The sequence below is a fragment of the Heteronotia binoei genome, chromosome 7, assembly GCF_032191835.1.
Source record: "Heteronotia binoei isolate CCM8104 ecotype False Entrance Well chromosome 7, APGP_CSIRO_Hbin_v1, whole genome shotgun sequence".
Lineage (NCBI taxonomy): Eukaryota > Metazoa > Chordata > Lepidosauria > Squamata > Gekkonidae > Heteronotia > Heteronotia binoei.
In genome coordinates this window covers 32736421-32749553 of record NC_083229.1, presented here as the reverse complement: position 1 = coordinate 32749553, position 13133 = coordinate 32736421, and the positions used below count along the sequence as shown (strand labels likewise).

The 13133-nt window shown below is 44.1% G+C and overlaps 1 protein-coding gene across 1 annotated transcript in view; it reads left to right on the top strand.

Annotated features, from left to right (window-relative positions):
- Positions 1-1729: 1729 nt before the first annotated feature.
- The window catches only part of TRHR (thyrotropin releasing hormone receptor), a 30383-nt gene continuing 18979 nt past the window's right edge, over positions 1730-13133 (top strand). The window contains exons 1-2 of the mRNA XM_060242939.1: positions 1730-1934; positions 2657-3492. Of these exons, the coding sequence (XP_060098922.1) occupies positions 2716-3492 (777 nt within the window). The 5' untranslated portion in view covers positions 1730-1934; positions 2657-2715. The remainder of the gene's footprint in view (positions 1935-2656; positions 3493-13133) is intronic.

Genomic DNA, 13133 nt, shown 5'->3' with positions numbered 1-13133 from the left:
TTTCTAGTATTTTGGGACAGAGAAAAATTGTATTGTCTTACACTGCTATACTGGTACAAGCATCTTCTTACCCCATCCTGCAAGGATGATACATATGGAGACTCCATTGCTACATTAGAAACCATACAGATCACCTGAGTGCCAAAGAGCATCTTCATGCGCATCTGCCATGTAAGATGCATCTAGAAGAAAGGCATCAAATATAGCCTACAACTTCATTACCTGGGATAGATGTAGACTCAAATTTCCATCCATGTTGCAGGCATATTGTTGCACATGACTAGGGGTTGGATCCACCCAACTTTCCCACTCAATCCTGCCCAATTCATCTCCATACTGCAGCTTCTATCCCCTGCCCCCACCTGGGGATTGGCAACCCTAGGTCCAACTCAGGAAATATCTGTGGGCTTTGGGAGTGGAGCCAGGGGACTTTGGGTGTGGAGCCAGGAGACTTTGGGTGTGGAGCCAGGAACAAGGGTGTAACAAGCATGACTGAATTCCGAAGGGAGTTCTGGTCATCACATTTAAACGGACCATGCTTCCCTTCACTGGAAATAATGGAAGATGGGGGTACCTTCTTTTGAGCTCATAGAACTGGACTCCCTGGTCCAATCTTTTTGAAACTTGGGGGGGGGGGAGTGGTTTGAGGAGAGGCACCAAATGCTATGCTATGCTGAAAATTTAGTGCCTCTAACTCAGAAAACAGGCCCCCCCCCAGAGCCCCAGATACCCATGGCTCAATTCTTCATTATGTCTCAATATTGCATTTTTGGTTACTTGTTTATATAATCTATATGAAGCAGTGTGTACCTAGCATTTTTCAGTAGCTGAAAATCTGGCTGGATCCAACCCTCTATCTGAATTGTGTTTTGTGTAGCTGTGCACATGTGTAGCATCCATGTTTCACACTGCAATGATGCCAGAACCCTTGGACCTGGACCTGCTATTGTGTCTGATCTGGTCCTCCCCCCCCCTGCTTATGGCAGACTTCAAAATCCACCCAATAGCACTGTTGGTTGTTACCCTAATATTATGGTTCCTATCATCAACCAACTTTTTTAAAGCTCATGTTCAACTGAAATCTTTTTCCCGCCCCAAATTGCTTTCTTTCATCTTTTTTCAAACCAAAGCCTCTTCAAACCCCCAAACCTGTTATGAAATCCAATTTCCTTCCCTTGCCTTCACACAACCTGCTATTTCTGAAATGGCTGCAATTGACAGGAAAGAGATGCCCTGCACATTTAAAAAGAAAGAAAATCGGATTTCTAATCTGATGTCATCTTTAACACTGAAACTGTGAAAATAAAAAGGAACCGAAAGAACAGATAGAAACAGGCTATGGCTGTTTAATACAAGACTGTAAAAAATACTTGGAGGTTATTCCTTCCCCCCACCCCATCTCTGTGAAATGTGAAAATTCATAGCAGGTTAGTGGAGGAGGAGGAGGAAGAGAGTGTGAGAGAGTTACCAGACACGCATTCCAGATACAGTTTCATAGGGAAGCATCAGCAGTACATCACTGTTCGGGTTTTCCACATGCACGCTTGAGGGAACTGATGTCTCTCTGTGTGTTTTCCCCCATCCTGCTTTTCCTTATCTTTTCTTAAATGCCATCCTAAGTTTAAATAGGGTTACCCAAAGAGATCTGCATTTTCTCTCTCTGAAGGAAAGGACAAGCTGGGAATCGGTGACAACTCGGTGGGGTTCTCATTATTAGGGCATCTGTGATTTGACAGATTCAGAGCTCTGAGGTGATCAGTCAAGTCCGCTCAAAGGACTGAGGGGATGCTGGCACGGTGAAGCTCAAACCAGGAGCAGTGCGGAATGGTCGAGGAGCAAAGTGTCAGGTGCGGGGCTTCCTGTGGACTCACAAAGTTGTGACAGAGTGCACTCTGTCGGCTCTGGTCAGACTCCTGGTCCCTTCAGAGCCAAAGGTAAGTTCTTTACAGCATCTTTTATACAGGGACAGGGGAGGGAATGAAACAGTGCTAAGGTCTGCATTGTGCTGATCCATGCATGCTTCCAGGGAGATCGTACAATGCTGCATGAGAAGGCTGTGACTCTAATGCTCTTGACAGACAGACATTCCTTTCTTTGCACTCTTTTGTAGCCGGCTCAGCAAGACTCTTTGGGTTGCCTCCTGGGAAGAGAGAATGATCGGTCCTGTTAGGCTGCAAACAAATGATAGTTTTAGAGTTGTAGCAGGAGTGACAGAAACATGCATATCCATGCAGTTCTTTTTTTATCCCTTTTTGGATTTTGCTTAGTGAAGTGCTGTGGATTTTTGGAACACTTCAGTGCCCCTATGGTCCTATGTTCACTCCTCCTTCTCCACTCTGTCTTGTTTCCTGCCTCCAAATGCCCTGTAGTGAAAAAGAGAGAGCCCAAACTTTCCATTTATCTTTTTGAGGCACCCTATTCCGCACTCTCAGAAAAACTCTCTCCCACAGCAGTCTGCCATAGCAAAATGGGCTCAAAAGCAGAAGGAGCCCACAACATAGACTGAGAGATGGACTTTCTTGTGTGGGTAGTCAAAGCTGAGCATGTGCCAGGGAGGGAGATCCTAAACACTATGAAACGAAGGGAGGGAAGGTGTACAAAGACATACAAGAGAGCAACCTCTCACACCCTGTTCACTGTGGACAACTTTTCTTAGGGAGGCGAGGAGAAAATGTGCTGACCGGGTGGTTGAAGGGCAGACACAGCGGGTTGAAGATGGAGAACAGCACAGGTGATGGCCAGAACCAAACAGGATTCCTGCCGAGCCGAGAGATAGTCACCGTTGAGTACCAAGTCGTCACCATCTTTTTGGTCCTCCTCATCTGCGGGTTAGGCATTGTCGGCAACATCATGGTGGTGCTGGTGGTGCTCAGGACGAAGCACATGAGGACCCCCACAAATTGCTACCTGGTGAGCCTGGCGGTGGCTGACCTCATGGTCCTTGTGGCTGCAGGACTCCCGAACATCACAGAGAGCATCTACGGATCCTGGGTCTATGGCTATATTGGATGCCTCTGCATCACTTACCTCCAGTACCTTGGCATCAATGCTTCTTCTTGCTCAATAACTGCCTTCACAGTTGAGAGGTACATAGCCATTTGTCACCCAATCAAAGCCCAGTTTTTGTGCACTTTCTCTAGAGCCAAAAAGATCATTATTTTTGTCTGGGCATTCACCTCCATTTACTGCCTGCTCTGGTTTTTCTTGCTGGATCTCAACATGATAGCCTACAAGGATGCCACGGTGGTGTCCTGTGGGTATAAGGTGCCTAGGAGTTACTATTCCCCCATTTACATGATGGACTTTGGAATATTTTATGTCATGCCAATGGTACTTGCTACCGTCCTGTATGGCTTGATCGCCAGGATCTTGTTCCTGAATCCCATTCCTTCAGACCCCAAAGAAAAGACATGGAAGAATGACTTGGGTCCCCCAAGCAAGACCAAAGGGACCAACAAGGGTATCAATAGCGCAGTGGCTTCTAGAAGGCAGGTAGGAAAATTATTTCTCAAACTTTCTTTGGAAATTAACTTTGTATTTCGCTAAGGCTTTCCTGTTGGATTGATTAAATTGGAATCTCCATATTCAAAGGCAGTTTACCTTTGGGTGCTTGGCACAAGCAACTGGGCATGTTGGAATGCATGTCCTAGTTGTGAGTTTCCTTGTGATGTGTGGCTGCTCGCTATTGGAATGCTGAACCAGATCATTATGCACAGGGGTCGTTTCATAGAAAAAGAAGTGCCAGAGCTCATTAGCACAACTTATTTGCATAACTCATTTGCATATGCCACACACCTGTGACATCAGCAGAAGGTATACTAAGTTATATCAGCTCAGCATATACCTTAAAAAGCTTCTTGAATTACAGTTGTCATAATAAAACCTTACTCCCATCATACTTTTTAAATTGCTTTCTCCTATGTGGCACAGAGTGGTAAAGTTGCAGTATTGCAGTCCCAGCTCTCTGCTCACGGCCTGAGCTCAGGTAGCCAGCTCCAGGTTGACTCAGCCTTCCATCCTTCCGAGGTCGGTAAGATGAGTACCAGGTTGCTGTGGGGAAAGTATAGATGACTGAGGAAGGCAATGGCAAACCATCACATAAAAAGTCTGCTGTGAAAACATCATGATGCGACGTCACCCCAGAGTCGGAAATGACTGGCGCTTGCACAAGGGACTACCTTTATGTGGCTACAGTGGCATGATGAAGATTTCCATCTGCCTGCTTTATATGTTTTGGTTGTTTTCCCATTTTTTGTGTCAAATTTTGTGTCGAATGTTAGAGTTCAGCAAAATTCTCCCAGGGGGTTTGAACAATGGAGCCCAGAAGAGCACAATAACATTTAGAGGTTTTTGAGCTCCGCTCCTGTGAACTCCTGCCCCAAATGAGGCCTGATTATGCAGTCCAAAGTATCTTCTTTGTACAATGAGAACCAGTTTGGGCATTAAGTTTTCAAGATGTACCACAAAACTGCCTGGTTTGATGTGTGCTGCATACCTGTCACCTATATTTGTTTGCAAGTGCAGCCAGGGGTAGGCAGGGGGTATCCATGCAAGAGGGGGAAGCCGAGAGCAGCATTTGGGGAGGTTTCTCCTCTCTGTGTAGTTTTCACTCAAACTATTTGTTGCTAAAGGGGATTTTCAAATAGCTTGCGTAAGGGAGGCAGCTGAAAAGCAGCAACTTGTGAATAGTGCAATTCAATCTGTAGTGATCCCAAGCTTGCACTGCACAAGGGGACTGACTGTGCACCTTTTAGGGGGCAACTAAGAAAAGGGTCTCTCAAATGTTTCTTTTGGAAACCACTGGAAAAAAGAACTGTGTATGGTGTTCTCTGAGGTCCAGTGCCCCCTGGAACCATGCTGCCTTGCTTAAATGCCCCATTGGGCAGGCTTACAGTTGCCTATCCCTCCCCTGGGGTTGAGAAGCATCTCCCTCTTGGCTAAGGAGTGGTGAGAGCGATTCCTCCTAGATTGTGAGAAATGGAACCTCCACATTCAGAAGTCATTTACTTCTCAGTGCCAGGCAGTAGGGACCAACAAAAGCAGAACCACTCTGTTAAGAGGCAGATAAGCTGACATTTAAAAGAAAGTCAAAAGACATGAAAAGTGATTTTTTTTTTGTTGTACAGTAAACTGCATAACTCCTCTCAGCTTGAATGAATGGGATTTAAGTAGCCTGGGTCTAGAATTGCAGCCTTTGTGTTTATCTGACTACAAAACTTGGAAAGAATCTGAGCATCACCCAGAATAAACCCTGAAGGTCAAGAACGAAAGGTACCAGTGCATCAGAGACAAGGGTGAATGCTCTGGTGTGGCCTGAGTCTGCTGCAATCCACAGAGCTGCATGGCCGTGCAGGCCTGAAGCTTCTTTTGCTGCAGAACACGAAATCTGCACATTTGTAGCATGTACTAAAGAGGCAGTGCCAAAGGATACTGCTAGCTCTGTGTGACATTCTTGGGCTGTTCATTGAGGGAAGTTCAGCCCCCAGGGGTTTGTACAGAGTCAAGAGCTTGCTACTGCAGTGGCAAACAGCAAGGACATCTCTCCCATCTACAAGGGTACTGACTGTGGACATTTTTAGCCAGAAAATCTTGCATCATCCAACCCTTCCCTTGTGCAAGCACCAGTATACCAGCATTTAACTGCGACAGGAAATCTGCAGCCTATTATATATATCCTCTTTGAGCACATTTCTTTAGATTTGTAGACCTCACTTTTCCTCCCAGGGAAGCCCCAAAGTGGTTTATAACATCATTCTCTCCTCTTCCATTATATTCACAAAACAATAACCCTGTGATGTAGGCTAGACTGAGGGAGAGAGCGTGACTAGCCCAGGGTTATCCAAACAAGCTTCATTGCAGAGTAGGGATTTGAACTTGGGTCTCTCAGGTTTTAGCATGAAATTCTATACACTATGCCATGTTAGCTCTTATTATGCATTACAATTTTGGGGGTGCATGTTCCTGTTTGTTTTTTTTTAAGTGTAAATCAAGTGCCATGGAATCCAAAGGAGCATTTGGAAATGTTTGTATAGTGCAAGCTAGCTGTTCAGAGAGCCAGGAAACTTTGGAGGTGGAACCAGGAGACATTGGGGATGGAGCCTGGAGCAAGATTTTGACAAACATGATTGAACTCCAAAGGGAGTTCTGGCCGTCTTGTTTAAAGGAACCACACACCTTTTAAATGCCTCCCGTCCACTGGAAATAAAGGATAGAGGCAACTTATTTGGGGGCTCATAGTATTGGTCCACCTGATCCAATCTTTTTGAAACTTGGTTGGTGTTTTTGGGAGAGGCACTAGATGTTATGCTGAAAATTTGGTGCCTCTACCTCAAAAAAACAGCCCTCCTAGAGCCCCAGATACTTGTGGATAAAGTCTCCATTATACCCTATGGGAATCGGTCTCCATAGGGAATAATGGAGTACCCAGCAGACATTTCCCTCCCCTCCCCCCCTTTCTGATAACCCTGAAGTGGGGGGATGGCTCCAAACCAGGGGATCCCCTGTCCCATTGGGGGTGTGTGCGTAAAAGTGGTATAAATAAAGAAATCCTGGTTGCTGATGTTATGTCTGAAACAGGTCTTATGAAGCCAACCTCAGCAAAAATCAAATTTGAATGAAAGTAAAGAAAAACAAAATGCTTTCTTTATGCCAGGTTTTTTTTTTGTTTATTTTTATATGAAACCATAATGCTTATGATAGGTCACGTGGATTCAGCATTCTGTGGTCAGATAGCGGGACAAGCACAGTTTATAAGAAAGGCAAGTTGGTGACAGCAGTTCCTTCCTTTTTGCCTCTAGAATTTGATAATCTGAGATTGACTGCTTCAGAACCTGGAGGCTCTGTTCCCAGCTTTCATAGTGAATGCTGAAAATCATTTCTGGCATCCCTAGGGAGAGACCCAACCTGAAACTCATCAATATTTCTATCATCCATACATCCCATAGTAACCTAAACCCAGAACTATACAATAGTCAAATCAACACTTCTGTGCCAACGGGCTCAGTCAAGTTACAGCACAAAAGCTAAAGAAGGGAGATTCTGAAGGGGAAAATAAATCACTTTGCCAAGAACTGAGAAACAAGCAAGCAAAAAACCTATAAAAGACACAAGCAGGGATTGAGCTCAGCTGGATACTATGCAATTTGCAACAATGACTTGTAGTGTAAAATGAACATGTATATATATTGATGCTCATTCAGATAGCATATTTTTAATGTGCAGGCATATATTTGTACACCATATCAGGACAGGTATCAGCATACCCTGGTGCAGGGCAGCTGCTGGAGCCCAGGGTTTGTGGTAGGGCCCACTGTCACAGACCTCCACCTCACCTGTTCACCTCCCCTGACACCTGTCAAGGTGCTGACCCATTTGCTTTCAAGCTTCCATCATGCTCCCAGCTTCCCAGCATTGATAGGAAGCGCATGCACAGTGGCAGAACTTCTGGTGGCCACAGAGCTGATTGCACCAGCAGAGTGTGGGAAGCCGAGTCAAGAGTCCAGTCCAAGAGCTAAGAAAGTTATTACCAAGGAGTTGTCTGAGAGGCATAGTTGAGAGAGCTGAGAGTCACACACAAGCAGGAATCATGCAGAGCCAATCAGGAACCAGCCCAGGAGTCACACAAGCAAGGCAGAGTTCAATGCAGTGGTTGCCAAGTAGAGTGACTTCTTATTTCCACACTTAACAGATTCCCTTTGCTGTTTTTTATACCTGTGTGCTAAAGAGCCATGTTTACAGCCAGCTGCTCAGGTAGTTCTAAAACTACTCAAGCTGTTGGCATGGGGCCAGGAGGTGTGTATTTTGTTGTCTCTCCTGTAGCTCTGCTCTTAGTCTCTGTCTATGGTGCTCCAAAGGTGTAGGTGATACTGGATGGCTGGGAATGATCAACTGGGTTTCACCTGTTACCTCAGGGCTGGAAGACATTAGTGGCTTTGCCCTAGTTCTTGGTTGTGAACCCTGACAAGCTTGCGGCTCATCTTCCTGTTTGCCAGCTTCTGCTGATTCAGAGTTGATTATATAAGGCTCATCTTCTCCTGAGGAATCTTCGCTATTGCTGAGCCCTGGCTTACCCACAACAAAGGGCACGGCTGTTGTGAAAGTGGAAGGAACCTCTGCGCGTGGTTTGGGAGCTGCACGGAAGCAGAGAGAAGGGTGCTCCAAAGAGTGACGAGAAGAGCACAAAAGATTTGCGGATGTTCTCTCCCCTCATTGGTGGATCTGTATAATATGGGATGTAAAAGGAAGATACAAATGATCCTAAGGGACCCTTCACATCTGGGCCATTTGCTATTTGAGATCTTACCGTCAGGTAGACGATATAGAGTGTTGAAGGCTAGGACAAAAAGATTTAAGGACAGTTTCTATCCAAGTGCTGTGGTTAGGTTAAATGCAGGGTTATGAAGGATTATCTGTTTTAGATGTATTTAAATGGTTTAAATGGTTTAAATGGTTTTATGAATGTTTATCTGTTTTAGATGTATTTAAATGGTTTAAATGGTTTTAATGGTTTAAATGGTTTTAGATGTATTTAAATGGTATGAATATGAATATGTGTGTTTGATGGGTTGGTATATCTTCGTTCGCGAAGCCAAGCCGAGAGAGAGAGAGAGATTTGTGGAAGAGCACCTCATTTCGTTGCTCTCTTTTTGTGGAGAACAATGACAATAAATCTATCTATCTATCTATCTATCTATCTATCTATCTATCTATCTATCTATCTATCTATCTATCTATCTATCTATCTATCTATCTATCTCTCCATCCTCCATCCCTCCATCCTCCATCCTCCATCCTCCATCCTCCATCCTCCATCCTCCATCCTCCATCCTCCATCCTCCATCCTCCATCCTCCATCAATCTATCTATTCAGTCAGGTGGGAATGTACACAAGTGGATGAGTGGAAAGGGAGGCATGGGGGCAGTCTGGTGATGGACTGAAGGGCCCCCCTGGGCTGTACTGATGTACTGATTCAAACCACAGTTTAGGAGAGTAACACCAGTCCATTACCATTCCTGAATGTTTATGTTCACACCAACACAGGACAGACAAGGCAGCAGTCCACTATGCTAAACATAGCCCAGACGGATGTTGCAGCTTGATAGACAACTCCTTTGCTTTTGATACAAAAGCTGACGCAAAACTAGTATGATTTATTAATTGCCATATGTGGGTTGTGGGCTGCATTCAGCTCAATAGGTCAAAGGCATATGTGTGTTTGGCAGATATTTAGGCTGGTTCTACACATGCAACTGAATTAGGTGGAAGGATGTTAGAGTAGTAGAATGAAGTGTACAGCCTTAGACTGCATACCATTGGGCATACCAAAAGTGGGGCATACCACTTTTTGAATGTTTCCCCCATGAGGTAGGGCCATTGCTTAATGACAGAGCACTTGTTTTGCATGCAAGAAGATCTCAGAGTCAATCCCTGACACCTTCAGTTAATAGGACTAGATAGTAGGAGACATGAAAAACCTCTATCTGAGGTTCTTTGCATGGTGTAGTGGTTAAGAGCAACATACTCTAATCTGGAGAACCAAGTTTGATTCCTTCCGCCTCCTCATGAAACCAGCTACATGACCTTGGATCAGTCACAGTTCTGTCACAGCCCCATCTACTTCACAGGACATCTGTTTTGGGGAGACAAAGGGAAGATGATTTTAAGCTGCTTTGAGACTCCTTTGGGTAGAAAAAAGCAGTGTGTAAAACCCAACTTCTCCTCCTCCTTTTTGAATTGCTCCTGGCCTAAGTAGACAAAATTGACCTTGTTAGGTTACCAACCATAAAGTGTGCTTCAGAGTTCTCCTGGAATTACATCTCCAAACTCCATAGATCAGTTCCCTGGCAGCCATGAAGGACATACTCTTTACTCTATGTTATACTGTAGTTAGGGTTGCCAAGCCCCCAGTCCGGGCAGGGGTTCCCTCGCCCCGGAGGTTCCCAACCCGCCAGCCCACATTGGGCCAGTGGGGGGAACCTCCCCTGACGTTGTCGGCATGGTGATGTCACCCGGAAGTGATGTCATCATGCTGGCAATGTCACACAGCTGCCACTCTAGATATTTCTGGGGAAATTCTATGGTTTTCTTGGACACTCTAGCCATTTGGGAGGAAAAACTCTATGGTACATCGTGCCCTCCCAAATGGCTAGAGCATCTGGGAAAACCATATAGTTTTCCCGGAAACACCTAGAGCGGCATGCAAATTGCGTTGTGCGTGCAAAGTGCACACGCAACCCTAACTGTAGTAGCAGATATGGATTTCCTAGAGTAACATCAGATCTCTGCTGACCTCCCTCCATCCCCAAACTTTGTTCTCCCCAAGTACTGTCTTCAGATCTCCAGAAATTTCTCAATCTGGAGTTGGTAACCCTAGCCTTGAAAGACAACTCCTTTGCTTTTGATACAAAAGCTGACACAAAACTAGTATGATTTATTAATTGCCAAGTAACTAAGTATAAGGCAGCTTCAAGTATCTTAAATATAGAACTTTATCACAGAGGGAAGGAGCATTTAGGGTAGTATTTTGTATGCTGCACTAATTTTTTTATTTGCAGTGAATTATTCATGTATGGGAGATTTGAAGGCCATGGTAGCCTATCCACAACCTCAAGTGGTTCACTGTATTTACTCATTTCGGCCTGCTTTTAAATATAAACCAGGCCTCAGAGGTTTCAAAATGATCAGCAGAAGATCAGCCTTGCTCCATCCATAAAACATAAATTGTTGAGTGATTCACCCAAAGTCTTTTATCTCAAGGTGGAGTTGTTATCCAAGAGGCAGTCTCCTATTTAATTGGGGGAATTAGTTTAAGAAGACAGTGTGAGAGGTAGGTAACTGGGATCTCCACCAATGTATCCCAGGATTTTTCCCCTTTAAGAGACCTCTCACATAAGCCAGGTAGATATTCAGCCAGAAAGGCTTTTTATTAAAAGGTAAACAAATGGGAAAAACACAAACACACTTAAAACACATACTAGCTAAGAAGAAATCAGGGAGAAGTGGGAATAGTTGAGGGGAAAGGGGCTATAATTACCAGATGTTGTAGGAATCCACAGATGCAGCAGCAAAATGGCCAGTGTTTCACAGGGGGAAGAAATGCATAAAGTGATGGTGCATGCTGTTGGTACCAGAAACACATTTATTAAGCACAGTGTCATAATTTATGGGGCAAATTGCTCCCTGGGGCAAGCTGATGTATTCTCCTCCAAAACAATAACTTGATGGGCCTTTCTGAGTTGGAATATTGGTGTAAAAAACTTGATGACCCTGATAATATTGGATGGGAAAAGCTACCGGGTTTGCTGAATAGTGTTAAGCAGGGCTTTTTTTTTTTTGAGCAGGAACACACAGGAACGCAGTTCCAGCTGGTTTTGTGTCTGGGGGTGTGGCCTAATATGCAAATGAGTTCCTGCTGGGCTTTTTCTACCAAAAAGCCCTGGGGTTGTGTTGCTTAATAAGGGTAAAGAGGTCAAGGGAAGTGAGACTGGAAGGCTGATGAAATTAATTCAGGTGAGACAATATGTTTCTTGGGAAACCCTTTGTCCTGAAGTATGTATCTCCTTAAGGTGGGAAAGAGCTTGTTAGCAGGTCAGCTGCTCTTGACTCACACTTTCTAAGTAATATGTCCTTGCCTGGCATCCACTTTCTAGCATTCATTTTGTGTCATTTTGGGCCAGCTACTGTATTGCATTTATTACATTTGAAATTATATTGGGAAGGTTGTTATACATTTTACCCGTCGAGGTGTTCATAACAATCAGCAAACCTGGTTTCTCTTTGCCTAACTAGGAAAGAATTATGGGCTTTAGTCTTTTGATCTTCATTTGGTTTTTCTACTCGAAACTAGGCTCCCTGTTTACTATGATGATTTTTAAAATACATGTTTTTAAAGGATGGTTCTTTTCTCTTTTAAAATTATAACTTTATTGTCCATGAGCCAGGGGAAGCTGGGTTCATTCTTGTGCTCAGCTATGAAAGGAAATTCGGCAAAGATCCCCTTCTGAACACCACTTACCTCATAAGAGTGATGACAGGTTCCCTGATCTCTTGAATGAAAGGCAGAATTCACAGGGAAGGAGAAACATTTTGCTATGTATTCCATGCTCTTACATTATGAACAAAAAATTATGCAGTAGCCATGAAGTACTTCCAGCTTTCCGAGTTATGAGGCCCTCTTATGTTTGCTCTTTGTATTTGCCAAGTCTCTCTGTTAAGCATTCTATTCAGTTATTCAAACATAAGCACTTCACTCCTCCCACATGAATGTTTTATAAAACATTATTCCCAGATGCTTCCCCAACTCTGGGCCTATGCCAGCATGAAAAGCTATGCGAACAAGTGCTAGAGATCATCTTTTCATTACTGCCTTTTGAAATCAGCATCCTTTTCAAAACCTGGAGTGTTTGGCTGCTTGATATGAAACATAACTGAAATCTCAAAATCACAGAGCTAATTCCCCCCACCCCCAAGCTCTTAAGGATATAAGAATAATGTTGGATCAGATCTGTGATCTATCTGTAACAGTATCGTGTTTCTCACAGTTCCCTCTCTATGATTGCCAAACCCTCCTGTTAAAGCAGGAGATTCTGTGCCACCCAGGTTCTATTGCCCACCAAACCCTCCAAAACTGTATGTATTAAAGGTGTTTCTCACTTTAACCCCCAGAGGTTGGAGTTAAAGGATGGAGCTCAGTTTGAAAAGGTTAAAGATTTTGCTATTAAGCAAGATAAATCAAAATGGACACTTGTTCTTTTTCTGATTCATATTTATGGCTTGGCCTCCTTTCCAGGTTGCTTATAGACTGGAAGAAGACCACAGTGAGAGCAATCAGAAGACCTGAGCAAGTGTTGCAGGATTACAGCTAGCTATGTGGTATAGTACTATTGCCTTACAGACTAGGGTTGCCAGGTCCAATTCAGAAAATACCTGGGGACTTCGGGGGTGTAGCCTGGAGATTTTAGGAGGTGTATAAAAATACAGCAGCACAGTCCCTATGAAAACAGTCTTCATTTCCTCATCCCCTAGCAGGTGCACTTCCACTAAATGAAAGTGAACACACACATACACACACAGCACACATACACAATGCAGCCCAAAAAAACAGTTTAAAAGTCCACACTTTTGTGATCTCACT